General features: G+C 44.6%; 1 protein-coding gene across 2 annotated transcripts; it reads right to left on the bottom strand.

Annotated features, from left to right (window-relative positions):
* Positions 1–12,713: 12,713 nt before the first annotated feature.
* Positions 12,714–15,280, bottom strand: HILPDA (hypoxia inducible lipid droplet associated). 2 transcript variants are annotated; one of them, XM_025381019.1, is made up of 2 exons: positions 15,092–15,280; positions 12,714–13,952 (listed from the first exon to the last, which is right to left on the bottom strand). In XM_025381019.1, exon 2 carries the CDS (start codon positions 13,882–13,884, stop codon positions 13,693–13,695), a length of 192 nt encoding a protein of 63 aa, XP_025236804.1. In that variant the 5' UTR covers positions 13,885–13,952; positions 15,092–15,280; the 3' UTR covers positions 12,714–13,692. The 2 variants fall into 2 exon arrangements, with proteins under 2 accessions (XP_025236804.1, XP_025236805.1); XM_025381020.1 differs by having other exon boundaries at positions 15,206–15,278.
* Positions 15,281–18,024: the final 2,744 nt, after the last annotated feature.

Here is an 18,024-nt window from a genome sequence, read left to right as displayed (position 1 = left end):
GAATGAGACTCCGTCTCAAAAAAAAAAAAAAAAAAAAAAATTTCAGACAAACAAAAGCTGAGAAAAATTGTTTCCAGTAGACCTGAACTACGAGAAACAGTAAGAGTTCTTCAGGAGGAAGAAAAACACCACCAGATGGCAGCTTAGATCTACACTGACATAACGACTAATGGCACTATTTTTTTTTTTCACGTTGCTCTTTTCTTTTTAACATATTTTTTGATACTTTTTAAAGGATAGTCTTTCTATGGCACTAGTGAGACATTTTTAAAAGCCCTTTGTAATTTTAAGCCATTGATGTTTTGAGATTATTACCTCAACTTAACCTAGCTAATCCTGACTGATAACAAGAAAAAATTCTTGGAAGTAGAATTGCTATATGAAAGGATGTATATGAGTTGGGTGTGGTGGCTTACGCCTGTAGTCCCAGCACTTTGGGAGGCTGAGGCGAGATAATGATTGAGTCCAGGAGTTTGAGACCAGCCTGGGCAACACAGTGAAACTCCATCTCTACAAAAAATACAAAAAATTAGTCAGGCATGGTGGCACACGCCTTTGGTCCCAACTTCTCAAGAGGTTGAGGTGGGAGGATCACTTGAGCCTGGGAGGCAGAGGTTGCAGTGAGCCAAGATCATGTCACTCCACTCCAACCTCGGCAACAGAGTGAGACCCTGTCTCAAAACAAATAAATAATTTTTTCCAAAAAAGAGTGTATATGCTGATGGGTACTACTGTGATGCACTTCATAACAAGTATACAAATTTAAATTTCCACCAACAATGGTTGAGAGTTTGTGCTTCTCATAAATCCACCATCTCAGTATGTCATCAAGCTTTTGAACTTATCAGGCTGACAGTTTTTTAAATGATATCTCAACGTAATTTTAATTGGGTATCTTTTCATTTCTTTCATTGGTTTTTATTCCATGAATTTTTAATTCATAACATTTGTCAATTTTTCTATTAGGCTATTGGTCTTTTTCTTATCTATCTTATAGGCAATCTTTTTATATTGGAAAGATCGAGTTGTGATTTTTTTCCTAGTTTTTTTTTTTTTTTTTGTGACGGAGTCTCGCTCTGTCGCCCAGGCTGGAGTGCAGTGGCCGGATCTCAGCTCACTACAAGCTCCGCCTCCCGGGTTCACGCCATTCTCCTGCCTCAGCCTCCCGAGTAGCTGGGACTACAGGCGCCTGCCACCTCGCCCGGCTAGTTTTTTTTTTGTATTTTTTAGTAGAGACAGGGTTTCACCGTGTTAGCCAGGATGGTCTCGATCTCCTGACCTCGTGATCCACCCGTCTCGGCCTCCCAAAGTGCTGGGATTACAGGCTTGAGCCACCGCGCCCGGCCTTTTTTCCTAGTTTTTTACTTGTCTTTGAATATGTTTACTGTGTTTTTGCCTTGTGGAATTTCTTTCGGTAGTTAAATTTATCAATATTTTCATTTATGGCTTTTGGATTTTTATATGATATTTTGACAAAGTTTCCCCATTCCAAAAGGTATACAATCATTTCCCCATGGTTTCCTGAACTACTTTTACAGTTGTTATCTTTCTGTTTAAGCCTTTAATCCATCTAGATTTTTTCCTGGTGTGTGATGTAAAGTCTAGAACCAATGTATTTGTATTTGCCCAGATGGCTATCAATTGTCCAGTGTCACTTATTGTAGAGTATGTTACATCTTTCACCACTGATTTGAGATTCATTCATTTAACAAATATTTATCAAGTATCTACTATATATGGTAGGCACTTTCCTAGATGCTTGGGATAGAGCGGTGAACAAAATAAAAAGGCTACATTTATGCGAGGGGATTCCAACAATTAAAAAAATACGATAAATAATTATATAGTGTGTTAGGAGGTGGTAAGTGCTATAGAAAGAAAAGAAGAACAGGATAAGGGGGACCAGGAATGTTGGGGATGGATGTGGTGGAAGGTTGTGCTATTAAATAGGGTGGTCTGTTTAAGCCTCATTGAGATTCATGAGGACAATGCCACCTTTCTAATAATCAAAAGTCTTAACTATAATGGGCCAATTTCAGAATTTATTTTACATTGCTTTGATCTGTCTATCCACATGCTAGTACTACACAATTTTAAATATTGAGGATTTATAGTATTTCCAAACTTTATCAGGTTAGTTTGAAGGAAATAATGTTTTCTTTTTTCTTTTCTTTCCACAGGTGTTGATCTCATGAAGGAGATAATTTTTAAGGTATGAAATTTGAATTTTTTTTCTTTTGGGGCACGGTGGCTCACTACTGTCATCCCAGCACTTTGGGAGGCCAAGGTGGGTGGATCACCTGAGGTCAGGGGTTCAAAACCAGCCTGGCCAACATGGTAAAACTCTGTCTCTACTAAAAATACAAAAATTAGATGGGCGTGGTGGCACAGGCCTGTAATCCCAGCTATGCTTAGGAGAATTGCTTGAAGCCGGGAGGCGGAGGTTGCAGTGAGCTGAGATGGTGCCACTGTACTCTAGCCTGGGCAACAGAGTAAGACTCTGTCTCAAAAAAACATGTTTGCAGCAATAGAAGTAATTGTTTACAATTGGTTCCTATTTCTGACTGGATAAAACTCATAGTAGCAAAAAGACTTTCACAATAACAGCTCCTGAAAAGTTGGTCATAAAATAAATTACTAATTTTAAATTCATAAAAGAAATACCTGACTATAATTGCCAAACATGAAGGTATCAACAGTACTAATGTACTAATGTCCTTGTACAACTGACCTGTATCAGACTGCCTCATTTTATAAATTAGGATTCTCTCATATTCTACAATTTCCAAATACATTATCAATTTTTTCATTGTTTTTGAAATCAGAAGAATTTTTAACATGACTTTAAAAGTATTTAAGGCATTTATATCTTCAAATGTTACAGAATTATTATTATTAAAAACAAACATAAAATAAAGTAAAAAGAAATGAATAACATTAATATCCACATCTAATCACTGGGATTAGAAATTCACAGTGCAGGCCAGGTGCGACAGCTCATGCCTGTAATCCCAGCACTTTGGAAGGCCAAGGCAGGTGGATCACTTGAGGTCAGAAGTTCAAGACCAGCTTGGCCAACATGGTGAAACCCTGTTTCTACTAAAAATACAAAAATTAGCCAGGCATGGTGGTCCACACCTGTAGTCCCAGCTACTTGGGAGGCAAAGGCATGAGAATTGCTTGAACCCGGAGGCAAAGTGCATTAGTCTGTTTTCACACTGCTGATAAAGACATACCTAAGACGGGATAATTTACAAATGAAAGAGGTTTAATTGAACTTACAGTTCCACGTGGCTGGGGAAGCCTCACAATCATGGCAGATGGCAAGGAGGAGCAAGTCACAGCTTATATGGATGGCAGCAGGCAAAGAGAGAGAGTTTGTGTGGGGAAACTCCTCTCTTTAAAACCATCAGATCTCATGAGACTTATTCACTATCATGAGAACAGTACAGAAAAGACTTGCCCCCATCATTCAATGACCTCCTACCAGGTCCCTCCCACAATGCATGGGAATTCAGGATGAGATCTGGATGGGGACACGGCCAAATCATATCATTCCACCCCCGGCCCCTCCCAAATCTCATGATCTCACATTTCAAAACCAATCATGCCTTCCCAAAAGTCCCCCAAAGTCTTAACTCATTTCAGCATTAACTCAAAAGTCCTCAGTCCAAAGTCTCATCTGAGACAAGGCAAGTCCCTTCCACCTATGAGCCTGTAAAATCAAAAGCAGGTTAGTTACTTCCTGGATACAATGGGGGTACAGGCATTGGATAAATACATCCATTCCAAATGGGAGAAATTGGCCAAAACAAATGGGCTACAGGTCCCATGCAAGTCCAAAATCCAGTGGGGCAGTCAAATCTTAGAGCTCCAAAATGATCTCCTTTGATGCCATGTCTCACATCCAGGTCATGCTGATGCAAGAGGTAGGTTCCCATGGTCTTGGGCAGCTCTGTCACTGTGACTTTGCAGGGTACAGTCTCCCTCCTGGCTATTTTCACAGGCTGGCATTGAGTGTCTGTGGCTTTTCCAGGTGCATGGTGCAAGCTGTCGGTGGATCTACCATTCTGGGATCTGGAGGACAGTGACCCAGTAGGGACTCTGTTGGGGGGGATCTGACCCCACATCTCCCTTCTGCACTGCTCTAGCAGAGGTTCTCCATGACAGCCCTGCCCCTGCAGCAAATTTCTGCCTGGGCGTCCAGGCATTTCCATACATCTTCTGAAATCTAGGTGGAGGTTCCCAAATCTCAATTCTTGACTTCTGTGCACCTGCAGGCTCAATACCACACGGAAGCTCAACACCACAAGGCTTGGGGCTTGCACTATCTAAAGCCAGGGCCCAAGCTCTACATTGGCCCTTTTCAGCCACAGCTGGGGCAGCTGGGATGCAGTAGACCAAACCCCAGGCTGCACATAGCTTGGGGACCCTAGGCCCAGCCCATGAAGCCACTTTTTCCTCCTAGGCTTCTGGGCCTGTGATGGGAGGGACTGCTGTGAAGACCTCTGACATGGCCTGGAGACATCTTCCCCATTGTCTTGGGGATTAACATTTGGCTGCTCCTTCCTTATGCAAATTTCTGCAGCTGGCTTGAATTTCTCTTCAGAAAATGGAATTTTCTTTTCTATCGCATTGCCAGGCTGCAAATTTTTCAAACTTTTATGCTCTTTTTCCCGTTTAAAACTGAATGCTTTCAACAGCACCCAAGTTACCTCTTGAATGCTTTGCTGCTTAGAAATTTCTTCTGGCCGGGCGCGGTGGCTCAAGCCTGTAATCCCAGCACTTTGGGAGGCCGAGATGGGCGGATCACGAGGTCAGGAGATCGAGACCATCCTGGCGAACACAGTGAAACCCCGTCTCTACTAAGAAATACAAAAAATAGCCGGGCGAGATGGCGGGCGCCTGTAGTCCCAGCTACTCGGGAGGCTGAGGCCGGAGAATGGCGTGAACCCGGGAGGCGGAGCTTGCAGTGAGCAGAGATCCGGCCACTGCACTCCAGCCTGGGCTACAGAGCGAGACTCCGTCTCAAAAAAAAAAAAAAAAAAAAGAAATTTCTTCTGCCAGATGCCCTAAATCACCTCTCTCAAGTTCAAAGTTCCACAAATCTCTAGGGCAGGGGCAAAATGCTGCCAGTTGCTTTGCTAAAACATAATAAGAGTTACCTTTCCTCCAGTTCCCAATAAGATCCTCATCTCCATCTGAGACCACCTAAGCCTGCATCTTATTGTCCATATCACTATTAGCATTTTTGGCAAAGCCATTCAACAAGTCTCTAGAAAGTTCCAAGTTTTTCCACATTTTCCTGTCTTCTTCTGAGCCCTCTAAACTGTTCCAACCTCTGCCTATTACCCAGTTCCAAAGTCGTTTCCACATTTTCAGGTATCTTTTCAGCAACACCCCACTTCTGGTACCAATTTACTGTATTAGTCCATTTTCATGCTGCTGATAAAGACATACCTGAGACTGGGCAATTTACAAAGAAAAGAAGTTTAACTGAACTTACAGTTCCATGTGGCTGGGGAAGCCTCATAGTCATGACAGAAGGCAAGAAGGAGCAAGTCACATCTTACATGAATGGTAGCAGGCAAAAAACAGAGATCTCGTGTGGGGGAACTCCTCTTTTTAAAACCATTAGATCTCAGCTGGGCGCAGTGGCTCACGCCTGTAATCCCAGCATTTTGGGAGGCTGAGGCAGGCAGATTATCTGAAGTTAGCACTTCAAGGCCAGCCTGGCCAACATGGTGAAACCCCCTCTCCACTGAAAATACAAAAATTAGCCAGTCATGGTGGCAGGCAACTGTAATCCCAACTACTTGGGAGGCTGAGACAGGAGAATTGTTTGAACCCGGGAGGCAGAGGCTGCAGTGAGCCGAGATTGGGCCACTTCACTCCAGCCCAGGTGACAGAATGAGATTCTGTCTCGGAAAAAAAAAAAAAAAAAAAAATCAGATCTTGTGAGACTTATTTACTATCACGAGAATAGCACAGGAAAGAATTAATTGCCCCTATGATTCAATTACCTTCCACCAGGTCCCTCCCACAACACATAGGAATTCAAGATGAGATTTGGGTGGGGACACAGCTAAACCATATCACAGAGGTTGCAGTGAGCGGAGATTGCACCACTGCACTCCAGCCTGGGCGACAGAGCAAGACTCCATCTCAAAATAAATGAATAAATAAATTCACAGTGCATTAATACTATATCAATATCATAAACATACCCTGTTTGATATAAAAATATAATTGCTCATTCATCATTTATAGATTTGTACTCTATTACCGTACTTATTTTTAAAAATCTTTAGTATTTCCCTTTTTAGTAACGAAAACCCAAACGGGAATATAATTGGCCCCAAATCTATCCTTCCTCTGTTCCTTTTTAACGTTGTAATTAGTTCTCTTGTTTTGTTCTAAACTTTTTAAAATTAAAAATAAATAAAATTATAATTGGTACTCTGAGATGAATATGCAAAACTGAATAATTTTTAGACTCCTATATATTTGCCTTCTTGATTTGGTAAAGTTCTTGAAACTATTAAGGCCCCAGGAACATTTTATCTTCAGTAAATCTTGTTAGCCACAATTAAACCTCTCAAACTTTCTAGACAATATTACTTTAGGAAGATTTTCGAGTCACCCTTTTACTTCTCCCTAATGCATATTCATACATGTGCACAGGCAGACTTTAAGTGTTCTATCACATGAAATTCTGATTCCTCCCTTTCCACTCCAATTTAACACTGTATAACTGTGTTGGCCGTGATGTGTTATTCATTGTTTTATTGCAGAGGTTTGTATAATAAAGGCCTGTACAACAGGTATCCTTTGATTATGCCCACATCCACCTCCATAGCAACAAAGACCCTTGCAAGTGACCTGAAAAGGAAAAGGCAACTGTGGTGGCCAGTCTCCAAGAGGACCCCAGTGATCATCGCCTCCTGGTCTTTGGAGTAGTCTCCAAGTCCCTATCCATAACATATCAGGGTTGGTCTGTGTGACTGAAAGGATAAGGCACAAGTAGTGATATGTCCCTTCCAATATTAGGCTATAAAAGTCACTGCAGTTTTCATCTTGGTAGTTTTTTCTCTCTCCGTACCACCCCCACCCTGGCCCTCACCCCCACTATCATTCCACCCAAAGGGAAGCCATCTGCCATGTCATGAGCAGCCTTGTGGAGAGGTCCACATGGTGAAGAACTTAGGCCTCCAGCCAATAGCCATCCAGGAATGAAGGCCTGCCAACAGCCATGTGAGCTAACTTGGAAATGAATCCTCTAGCTGCTGATGAGACTTCAGATGACTGCAGTCCCAGGCCAACAGCTTGACTGCAACCTCATGAGAGGTTCTGGCTCAGAGCCGGAACCATGCAGCTAAGCCACTCCCAGATTCCTGACCATCAGCAACTGTATGAGACAATAATTGCTTGAAACTGCTAAGTTAAGGTATATTTGTTACACAACAATTGACAACTAATATACTAACCCCAACAAATATAGCCCACCACCACCACCAAGAAGAAATATCCAAAAAAGAAGGGAAAGCTTTACATAAAAAGGGAGAGGAAAGCAGGTTTCTTTTTGGTTACTGGGTAATAGTTTCCCTTTGAAGCACTTTTAGCACATTTCCAGCATGAATTATCTTGCCTTCTCTGTATTCTTCCATCCAATTATTAATTTCTGTCACCTCTGGGCACCTAAGATCTATTAAATCCTGAGAACTTTATATAGTATTTCTTTATTTAACATTATATTTTGCTTATAAGTCTTATATGAATATAATGTTCTCCAAATTAGAATTCCTCAGATTACATTGGACTCCCTACTTTTATTAGTTATTTAATTCTGCAGGTTATAATGGTAAGTAAAAGAAAAAACAAAAAAAGGCCAAATTGCATTTATACTATTAAAACAATATAGAAATTCCTGGCTGGACGTGGTGGCTCATGTCTGTAATCCCAGCACTTTGGGAGGCTGAAGTGGGTGGATCACTTGAGGTCAGGAGTTCAAGACCAGCCTGGCCAACATGGTGAAACCCTGTCTCTACTAAAAATGCAAAAATTAGCCGGGCGTGGTGGCGGGTGCCTGTCGTCCCAGCTATTCAGGAGGCTGAGGCAGGAAAATCGCTTGAACCCGAAGGGTGGAGGTTGCAGTGAGCTGAAATGGCACCACTGCACTCTAGCCTGGGCAACAGAGCGAGGCACTGCCAAATAAATAAATAAATAAATAAATAAATATCCCCATGCGTATGGACATGATCTAAAAGGAAATAGTAATAAAAACAATGTTCAAGTGATTATGAGTGATTGATTTGACATATTTTTGCCATATAAAGCAAATCAAGTCTGTAGGCATTGTCGGTGGTCTATGGGTAAGGCAGCATGCAAATATTCTAAGTAATACCCATTTTGAATTTTACATTGGGTTTCCTTTAGTTAAAAAAATAATAACAAAGGAAAGAAATCAAATTCCATGTTCCACCTAAGAATGTCCTGAGAGTGACAAAGCTCATTATTGACATGCTTTGTTATACTACATTTCAGAGTCTTAGAAAAAGAAGAAAAAAAAGCATAAAGGAGGGAATGGAGCTGCATTCTGGGAATTGACTACTCATTAGCTCAGTAATACTTTCTAAGTTACCTATCATCTTGTGCCAATTTCCTCAGCAGTAAAAAGACTGGGCTAGACCAGCACTGTCTATTGCAGCAGCCACTAACCTACCACATGTGACCGGTGAGCATTTAAAATGTGACAAATCCAGGCCGGGTGCGGTGGCTCATGCCTGTAACCCCAGCACTTTGGAAGGCTGAGGCAGGCAGATCACATGAGGCCAAGAGTTCAAAACCAGCCTGGCAAACATGGTGAATCCCCATCTTTACCAAAAATAAAAAAATTAGCCCAGCGTGGTGGCGGGCACCAGTAATCCCAGCTACTCAGGAGGGTGATGCACAAGAATTGCTTGAACCCAGAGGCAGAGGGTGCAGTGAGCCAAGACTGCACCACTGCACTCCAGCATGGGCAACACAGCAAGACTCTCAAAAAACAAACAAACAAACAAACAAAAAACAGTACCAACAACAAAAACTAAAGAAAATGTGGCAAATCCAAGTAGAGACGTATTGTAAATATAAAATGCCCACTAGTATACAAACTTAGTACCCCGAAAAAGTATTTAAAATATCTCATTAATAACACTTTGTTATATTTTGGAATGATATCTTGAATACATTGCATTAAATATGTTAAAAATGTCTGGTTTCTTTTTACTCTTTAATGTGGACACTAGAACATTTTAAATTGTACATGTGGCTTGTATTATGTTTTTATTGGACAGTGCTGGGATAGATCTTATCTTCCAGCCCTTAACATTCTTATAGTTATCTTAAGCTTCAGAGGCACAGTCATTCAAGTTCAGAAAGCATTACACAGCATACAGTATATAAAATAGTTCCTTCTTTAGCGTCCACTAGGTGGCACTAGAGTTCAGGCCACAAGCTAGTAAGAGATTTAAAATTTGTACTTGTACTTTGAAAAATTATTTATTAATTACTATTTATTTATTTTGAGATGGAGTCTCACTCTGCCACCCAGGCTGGAGTGCAGTGGCACGATTTCGGCTCACTGCAACCTCTGCCTCCCAGGTTCAAGCAATTCTCCTGTCTCAGCCTCCCCAGTAGCTGGGACTACAGATGCCCGCCACCATGCCCAGCTAATTTTTGTATTTTTAGTGGAAACGGGGTTTCACCATATTGGTCAGGCTGGTCTAGAACTCCTGATCTCAAATGATCTACCTGCCTCGGCCTCCCAAAGTGCTGGGATTACAGGCGTGAGCCACCGTGCCCAGCCTTAATTTTTTAAGAGACAGGGTCTAGTTCTGTCACCTAAGCTGGAGCACAGTGGCATGATCGTGGCTCACTGCAGCCTCAAACTCCTGAGCTCAAATGATCCTCCACTTCAGCCTCGTTGGCAGCTAGGACTACAGGCATGTGCCACTATGCCCAGCTAACGTTTAAAAAAATGTTGGCGGGGGTGCTGGCAGGGTGCGGTGGCTCACACCTATAATCCCAGCACTTTGGGAGGCCAAGGCGGGTGGATCACTTGAGTCCAGGGGTTTGAGGACAGTCTGGGTAACATGGTGAAACTCCATCTCTACAAAAAATACAAAAATTAGCTGGGCATGTGGCGTGCACCTGTAGTCCCAGCTACTGGGGAGGCTGAGACAGGAGACTTGCTTGAGCCCGGGAGATGGAGGTTGCAGTGAACCAAGATCCCACCACTGCACTCCAGCCTGGGCAACGGAAAGAGACCCTGAATGGAAAAAAATTTTTTTTAATTATTATTTTTTTAATAGAGACGGGGGTCTTGCTCTGTTCCCCAGGCTGGTCTTAAACTCCTGGGCTCAAGCAATCCTCCTGCCTCAGCCTCCCAAAGTGCTGGGGTTACAAGTATGAGCCACTGTGCCTGGCCTGTACTTGCAGTTTTGAGATGGAGTTTTGCTCTTGTTGCACAGGCTGGAGTGCAATGGCGCATCTCGGCTCACTGCAACCTCTGACCCCCAAATTTAAGTGATTCTCTTACCTCAGCCCCCTGAGTAGCTGGGATTTCAGGCACCTGCCACCACGCCCGGCTAATTTTTTGTATTTTTAATAGAGATGGAGTTTCACCATGTTGACCAGGCTGGTCACAAACTCCTGACCTCAGGTGATCCACCCGCCTAGGCCTCCCAAAGTGCTGGGATTACAGGCGTGAGCCACTGGGCCTGGCCTGTACTTGCAGTTTTCTAAATGAGCTGTGCATAGGCTCATCTCCATGCCTTTGCTCCCATTGTTCCCTCCACTGAGACACCTTTTCCTAAGTTGGCCAGCAGGCCTACAACCTACGCATTTTAAAAAATTGAGATCCTCTAAGAAGCTTTTCCTGAACATCCCTCTCCTGCCTACAAATAACTTTATGTACCCACTAGCCTGTATACATATTCCTATCACAAAACCATGACATGTTATTTGTTCACATGCTTTCCCCCCACTACCTTGTGTACATTTTGAGGCAGGTAGTGGTTGAGATCCTCTAAGAAGCCTTTCCTGAACACCCCTCTCCAGCCTACAAATAACTTTATGTACCCACTATCCTGTATACATATTTCTATCACAAAACCATGACACATTATTTGTTCACATGCTTTCCTCCCACTACCTTGTGTTCATGTTGAGGGAGGTAGCGATGAGGTATTAGCTGATGCCTGGCATCCAATTGGTGCTGTACACAATGTACCAGTCAGAATAGGTTAAGTTATACTTTAGTTAACAAAACCCCCAGATATCAGTAGCACAATTCCTGTGCTATGGTGCAGGTATCAGTCACCTTCCTGAAACAGGCCCAGTCCTTTTACTGGGCCTGTCAGATTGGACAGATTAAGGGCCCTGCGCCATGGCATCCTCATTCCAGGACCTACACTAATGAACAGTTCCATAGGAAGCATTGCTGGTCACTGCACAGAGGGAAAAAGAGGGCCCCGCAGATTTCTCCAGCACTGAAATGCTCTCACATAGAAATAACGCAAGCCACTACCACTCACAGCTCATTGGCCAGAACTAATGACATGGCCCCATCCAACCACAAGGGGGTGGTGGCACACAGATCACTTCAATTAAACTAAACCACTTGGAGGAGAGACTTAAGGTATAGGCTCTTCAATTGAAGGTTCAAAAATACCCCAAATTAGAGGCATGAGAATAAGAAAACATATCAAATATAAGAAATACGACTAGAAGAGGGTAACTACTGGCATATGAAACTCTGAAACCAGAGAGAAAAAGCCAAATATATTTTTGAGAGTAGTACTATGCTAACAAAGTAATAGTCATATAAACCCCGCCAGCCACAAGGGAACCAACTTACCATGTACCCAGAAGGTGGGAAACTGGAAATACTTGATAAATAACACTAGTGACAACCACAGTGCAATAAATGAAAATGATGCTTAGCCCACAGGCTTCTAGGATAGTGACTCTTTAAGAACACTCAGGAAGCAAAACTGGCTTAACAGAAGACACTATACTCCATTGTTTCGTTTTAGCAAAAGTAAATCAAATTAATACAATGATGCACATGCCCAGATGGGAGTGTAACTATATTGTCACAGGCAGAGGAGTGAATACAACTGTACATGGGACAGGGAGTACAAGCGTGGTGGATATAAGAAAAAAACAAAATAAAACAAAACAAAACAAAAAATCCCTCCAACTTTGAGTAAAGGCCAAGTTGCTTAGATCTGGGAGGGCAGAAATAATCATCTGTGTGGTGTAGACACTTTACCAACTGACTTTGAGAACAATCCGAATTAAGCATACTTTTTGGTGGATGAAACATGCTGAAGAGTACAGAAGAAAAAGCTCATGGCCTCCTGGACTGACAGTCCTCTTCGTCCCAGAGACTCAAGGAGAGGGACTGGAAGTGGTGATCACTTTTCTTCTTTACAGATCTAGTCATGACAGGCCTGCAATAGTCGTGGCCTAGGCTCACACAGCTGGTTGATACAGGGCAGACCCAACTGCCTCTGCCCCAACTTCAGAGGTCTATTGATAATTATGTTTTAAACAAAGTGATTTAAGCACTTTCCTGCTCCAAAGTATTGAGATGTTAAACCTCAGGTCTAGAAATTAAGACCCTCCCTACCACAAATTTCAAGAGCAGAAGTCAACATGACACACAGTAGAAATACATATTCCACTTTATTAATTAGAAAAAATCATTTAAGCCACATGGTGGCCACAATGTCCACAACTTGAGTAGGCTTTGGTATCCCACCTCCCCCTTCAGACCAATACACACTATGTTGGAGGAAGGACTTTAAAATGTAAAACAATGAGAAATGGGCACTGCACACTCCATCCTCTCCCTCCCAAGACCCCACCCACACACTTCTTCAACTGCTATCCAAACATGGAGGAGTTCTTGTGGAAGAGAGGCTGAACACCAAATCATTGAGCATAAGACATTTAAGACTAAAGGAATCCCTGGCAGATGTTTAGGAAGCAGGGTTGAAAACATCACCATCTCCCAACAGTTGAAGTTGGGACATCTAAGAGATGTCAGAGCCATACTGCTGAGATAAGCACAGCATACACCAGACCCTGGGGTAAGCTTCTGCGAGGTAAGGGCGAGATCAACCTATCTCACGGCCATAAGCAATCCATTCCCAGCAGTGCATTAAACAGTCCTTTTCTTTTTTTTTTTTTTTTTTGAGATGGAGTCTTTGCTCTGTGGCCCAGGCTGGGTACAGCAGTGCGATCTCAACTCACTATAACCTCTGCCCCTGGGTTCAAGCAATTCTCCTGCCTCAGCCTCCCAAATAGCTGGGATTACAGGCCTCTGCCACCACACCCAGCTAACTTTTGTATTTTTAGTAGAGACGGGGTTTTGCCATGTTGGCGAGGCTGGTCTCGAACTCCTGACCTCAGGTGATCCACCCACCTCAGCCTCCCAAAGTGCTAGGATTACAGGCATGAGCGACTGGCCTAAAGAGGCCTTGTCCAGGCAATGAGCATCCAGTTAGGCAGGTCCTTCAAGGCCTAGTAATAATTAGTTCTCTGGTTACACTGGTGCTCGGCCTGCCTGCTAGGAATGGGATTCCCTTCTGGACATGTGTAGGTCAGTGTTCCAAAATATGGCCAGCACAGAAGGAGGTCTTATCACATGCTTCTGGATGGATGGTCTGGAAGGCCCTTGGTGGGTTCTGTGTTGGCTAGTTGGCTTCTGGTGGTCCACGAGGTCCCAGGCGATGGGTTCTCTAGTAAGCCCTCTAGGGACTCCATCACTCTAACGAAGATGGAGAGTAGTGTCAGCACCACACCTAAGAGGTAGAGGTTCAACATATGCTTCATGGCTGAAAGGACCCTACTCTTCTGCAGAGAAGCACAGCTGCCTTCTCCTTCTGAAAGGCCTCTGAACCCTGAGGAAAAAGAGGAAAGGATTAATCTATAGCCTTTTGGGGGTATGCATGCATCCAGCCCTGACTCTTCTGTCCTCTCACGGGGCACAGGGACCAGGGGATGTTCTTGCACAGCAACTCTCCAAGAATATTTTACATTGCAAACTTCATGGCTACGGAGCCAGTCTTGCTTCTTGGACTAATTCAAGAACACTTCTTAAAACACTGACTTTCTTAGGCCAGGAGCGGTGGCTCACGTCTGTAATCCCAGCACTTTGGGTGGATCACCTGAGGTCAGGAGTTCGAGACCAGCCTGACCAACATGGTGAAACCCTGTCTCTACTACAAATACAAAAATCAGCCGGGCGTGGTGGCACATGCCTGTAATCCCAGCTACTCGGGAGGCTGAGGCAGAATCGCTTGAACCCGGGAGGCAGAGGTTGCAGTGAGCCAAGATCGCGCCATTGCACTCCAGCCTGGGCGACAAAAGCGAAACTCCGTCTCAAAAACAAACTTTTACTTTCTTGAAAACTTTGTTCCTGCAAGGCACAACAATGCACAACCCCTGTGCTACAGTGCAGGTATCAGTCACTTTCCTGAAATAGGCCCAGTCCTTTTGCAGGGGGGTGGTGGGTAATGGGAAATATAAGAACATGCCCTAGAGAAAGCAACCTGCCTAGAGGTCTCTCCCACATCACAGATTGGAGTTAACTAAACTTTCTGCAAGTCCAAATAACTCTTCGAGGGTCCAATCTATCAAATTCATTTATTTAACAAACATACCATGAATATCTTCAATGTGTTAGGTACCCTGGAATATACTAGGGCCACATGGAAAACCTTATAGACAAAGGGTAGTTACCACGCGACACGCTAAGTGTTGGGACAGGAAGGAGATAGTGAAGGTGCTTTGGGAGGGCATGGCAGGGACGCCTAACTCAGCACCGGTGGGCATGGGATGGGCCACGTGGATCCTAGTTAGCGCCACCTCAGGACAAAACAGGGCTGACGGCTGACTGGGGACCCCGGATGGCGGGGGGTGGGGGGCGAGGAGAGAGGCTCCCGGCGGCGCACCCCCAGCCCTGGAACGCGAGGCTGCTAGCCCAGTCAGCACTCTGGCGATGGGGGTGGGGAGCCGGGGAAGCCCGCGGGCCGCTCACCTCCGGAGGAAGAGCAGGGAGTGGGTCGCCGGCTGTAGCAGGAGGTCGTGCAAGAGTCGGGAGGAAAGTCGGTTACTAAGCAGCAGCGCAGAAGCTTCCCGCCACAAAACTCACTGAAGACAAAAGCGCGGTCACCCGCAGAGCGCCGAGCAAAGCCACCGAGCCTCCGCCCCTTATAGCCGCGGGCCCGCCCGCGGAGGGCACGCGCAAGCGCACTGGAGGCCGCACGCACGCGCCGGGGCGCACACGCCGGGACGCACGTCCGCGGCCCCGCCCCGCGGGCGAAGGGGTTTGGGGACTGTCCAAGGTGCTCTCCCGCGGAGCTGTTTCCAAAAGTACACGTCGTGCGGTTTTGAGTCATTGTGTTCTGGAGTGAGACGAGGCGTATGTATTAATCTCGACTAGCATCTCTGCTGTAGAAAACATTTGAAGGAGTCAGAGAGCACATATCCCTCGTCCCCAGTAGGTGAAAATCACCGACGGCCTTCGTGTAGGTGAAGCCCTGCAGTGGAGGGTGGGTTCTTCCCCAGAGATTTCGGCAAGCGCTAAATTGTCAGAGGGCACCAGACCCCTACCCACTCGTTATTTTCTTCAAGGACTGAAGAGCGGGTTTTGTTTCACTTCATAGACGTACCAAGATTCCAAATCCCGAGTTTCAGTTGCCATCGGTATCGCTGGAATGATGAGGCCCTTGTGCACCACATTAAGCTCTGCAAGCTCTACTTTCTATGAGAGTTTGTCGTGTCGTTTAAGAAAACGTGAAATACTCCTGGCCCTGGTGTGGGATCCTAACTGCATATGGGCAAGTCACTTGATATTTAAATGGGCCTCAGTTTTCTCATCTATAATGAAGACATTGGCCACTTTTTTCTTCTTCGTTTTTTTCCTTTTTTTTTTTTCCTTGTTGTGTTGCCCAGGCTGGTCTCGAACTCCTGATCTCAAGCCATCCTCCCACCTCGGCCTCCCAAAGTGCTGGGGCTACAGGCGTGAGTCACTGTGCCCGGCCGCTAGATGATTTTTAAGGGTGCTTTCGGCTTGAACTAAAGAACCAGGAGGTCACAGACCAGGCTTATGCCCAGATTTGGGGGCTGGGCTGCCTTACTAAGCACCCCCCACCCACTCAGCCAAGACTGTGCGGTCTGTCTTGAGAGCACGCAACCGGGGATCTCCGAAAGTAGAGTCCCGGAGAGACACTGGGAATGGGGAGGACACCCAGGAAGGGATGTACAGGCCGCGGAAAGGAAGGCCACTGGTGGCTTTAGAACTGGCGGTTCCGTGTACCCGGGTCAAGTTCCCGTGCCAGATGGGAAAGAACCCTGTGACTTTCCACATCTCAGCGAGCTCGGCGGGCTCTGCTGAACAAGAGCTGTTGGACGGGAAGGGAGGAGCCAATCCCCACTGCGACCTTTCCCCTCCTTTCCTGGCTGGCTGGCTGTGGGCTCTCGGGAATGAGGGGGTGGGGAAGCCGGGAAAGCAGAAGGTTGGGGCTGGAGGCCTGCTGGCAGGCAGGCAGACAGACATTTGGAACCAACTTTCCTGCTCAGTCCGCAGAACTTTTGGTCCTTCGCTATACCAGAGTTTCGTCTGTTTCTTTGCTTGACTCTGTGACCCTTCTCTCACACTGTTATTAAATAGGTCTCAAGCTGCGAAATCAGTGCCAGATCCAAACGCCACTACTTTGCCAGGTGAAGGCCTTGGGCGAACCCTTTAACCTTCTTGTAATTTGGTTTCCTCAGCTGTTATGTGAGATCATAACAGTCTTAGCCTGGATATTAAATGAATTAATCCATATAAAGCACTTAGAACAATGCCTGGCACATAGAAAACATTCCATGAGTGTTAGCATTATCTGTATCATCAACTACAAAATTCCCAGTGAGGGGTTTTGCTCATTCATTAGCAGCGTAGGCTTGGTGAATGAATGTGGGAATTCTACAATGACCCTTTGGCTTCTACTTAGTTTGAATTCTAAATTTATACTTCACACAGCTGGAAGAAGGGATGGGCACCTCTCCAACAATTCTTTCTCCCCATATTCACTGCCACTGTCTAAAGGTCATGCCAGTTGGAAATAAGAAGAGTTTGGGTGAGGGCAGCTCTATGCTTTTCCATCTGTCAGCTACAAATGTAGCTAACTGCATCAGCATTTAGTCCTGCTTTCAACACCTTGGCCAGGCTAACTGACCCCTTTGAATTTTAGTTTCTTAATCTGTAAAATGAGGAAAATAATCTGTGAAACAGGGTTGTTGTGAGGCTTGGAAATAATGCACATAAAGAGTATGTCATGTATGCTCAATAAATAGTAGCTATTATTTTGCTAAAAAGTGTAAAGCCAGATTCTTGTTCTAAATAAGCTTGTCACCTGGTTAAGTAAACAAGACCTGAATAAGAGAAGATAACTAACAACCCAAGGCAGTGTGGGGTAGAGCTTAGAAGTAAGTACCTAACTAGGGTAGTAATGTTTTGCTTGGGGAACTGGGATTTTAACATTCACTATGGTTATTTAAAAAAAAAAAAAAAAAAGCCGAGCGTGGTGGCTCGTGCCTGTAATCCCAGCACTTTGAGAGGCTGAGGCAGGCAGATCACCTGATGTCGTGAGTTCGAGACCAGGCTGACCAACATGGAGAAACCCCATCTCCACTAAAAATATAAAATTAGCCAGGCATGGTGGGACATGCCTGTAATCCCAGCTACTCGGGAGGCCAAGGCAGGAGAATCACCTGAACCTGGGAGGCAGAGGTTGCACTGAGCCGTGATCAAGCCATTGCACTCCAGCCCGGGCAACAAGAGCGAAACTCCGTCTCAAAAAAAAAAAAAAAAAAGACAGTGGAAACAAAATAATCATTCTTCAAGTAACTGATATGTGCTGAACATTTTGCTAAATGCTTTACATGTATTATTTAATTTTTCTTTTTCTTTTTTTTTTTTTTTTT

Source organism: Theropithecus gelada, chromosome 3 (genome assembly GCF_003255815.1).
Source record: "Theropithecus gelada isolate Dixy chromosome 3, Tgel_1.0, whole genome shotgun sequence".
In the NCBI taxonomy this organism is placed as follows: domain Eukaryota; kingdom Metazoa; phylum Chordata; class Mammalia; order Primates; family Cercopithecidae; genus Theropithecus; species Theropithecus gelada.
The sequence above is the reverse complement of the archived record's forward strand: the minus strand, read 5'-3'. Positions and strand labels throughout refer to the sequence as shown.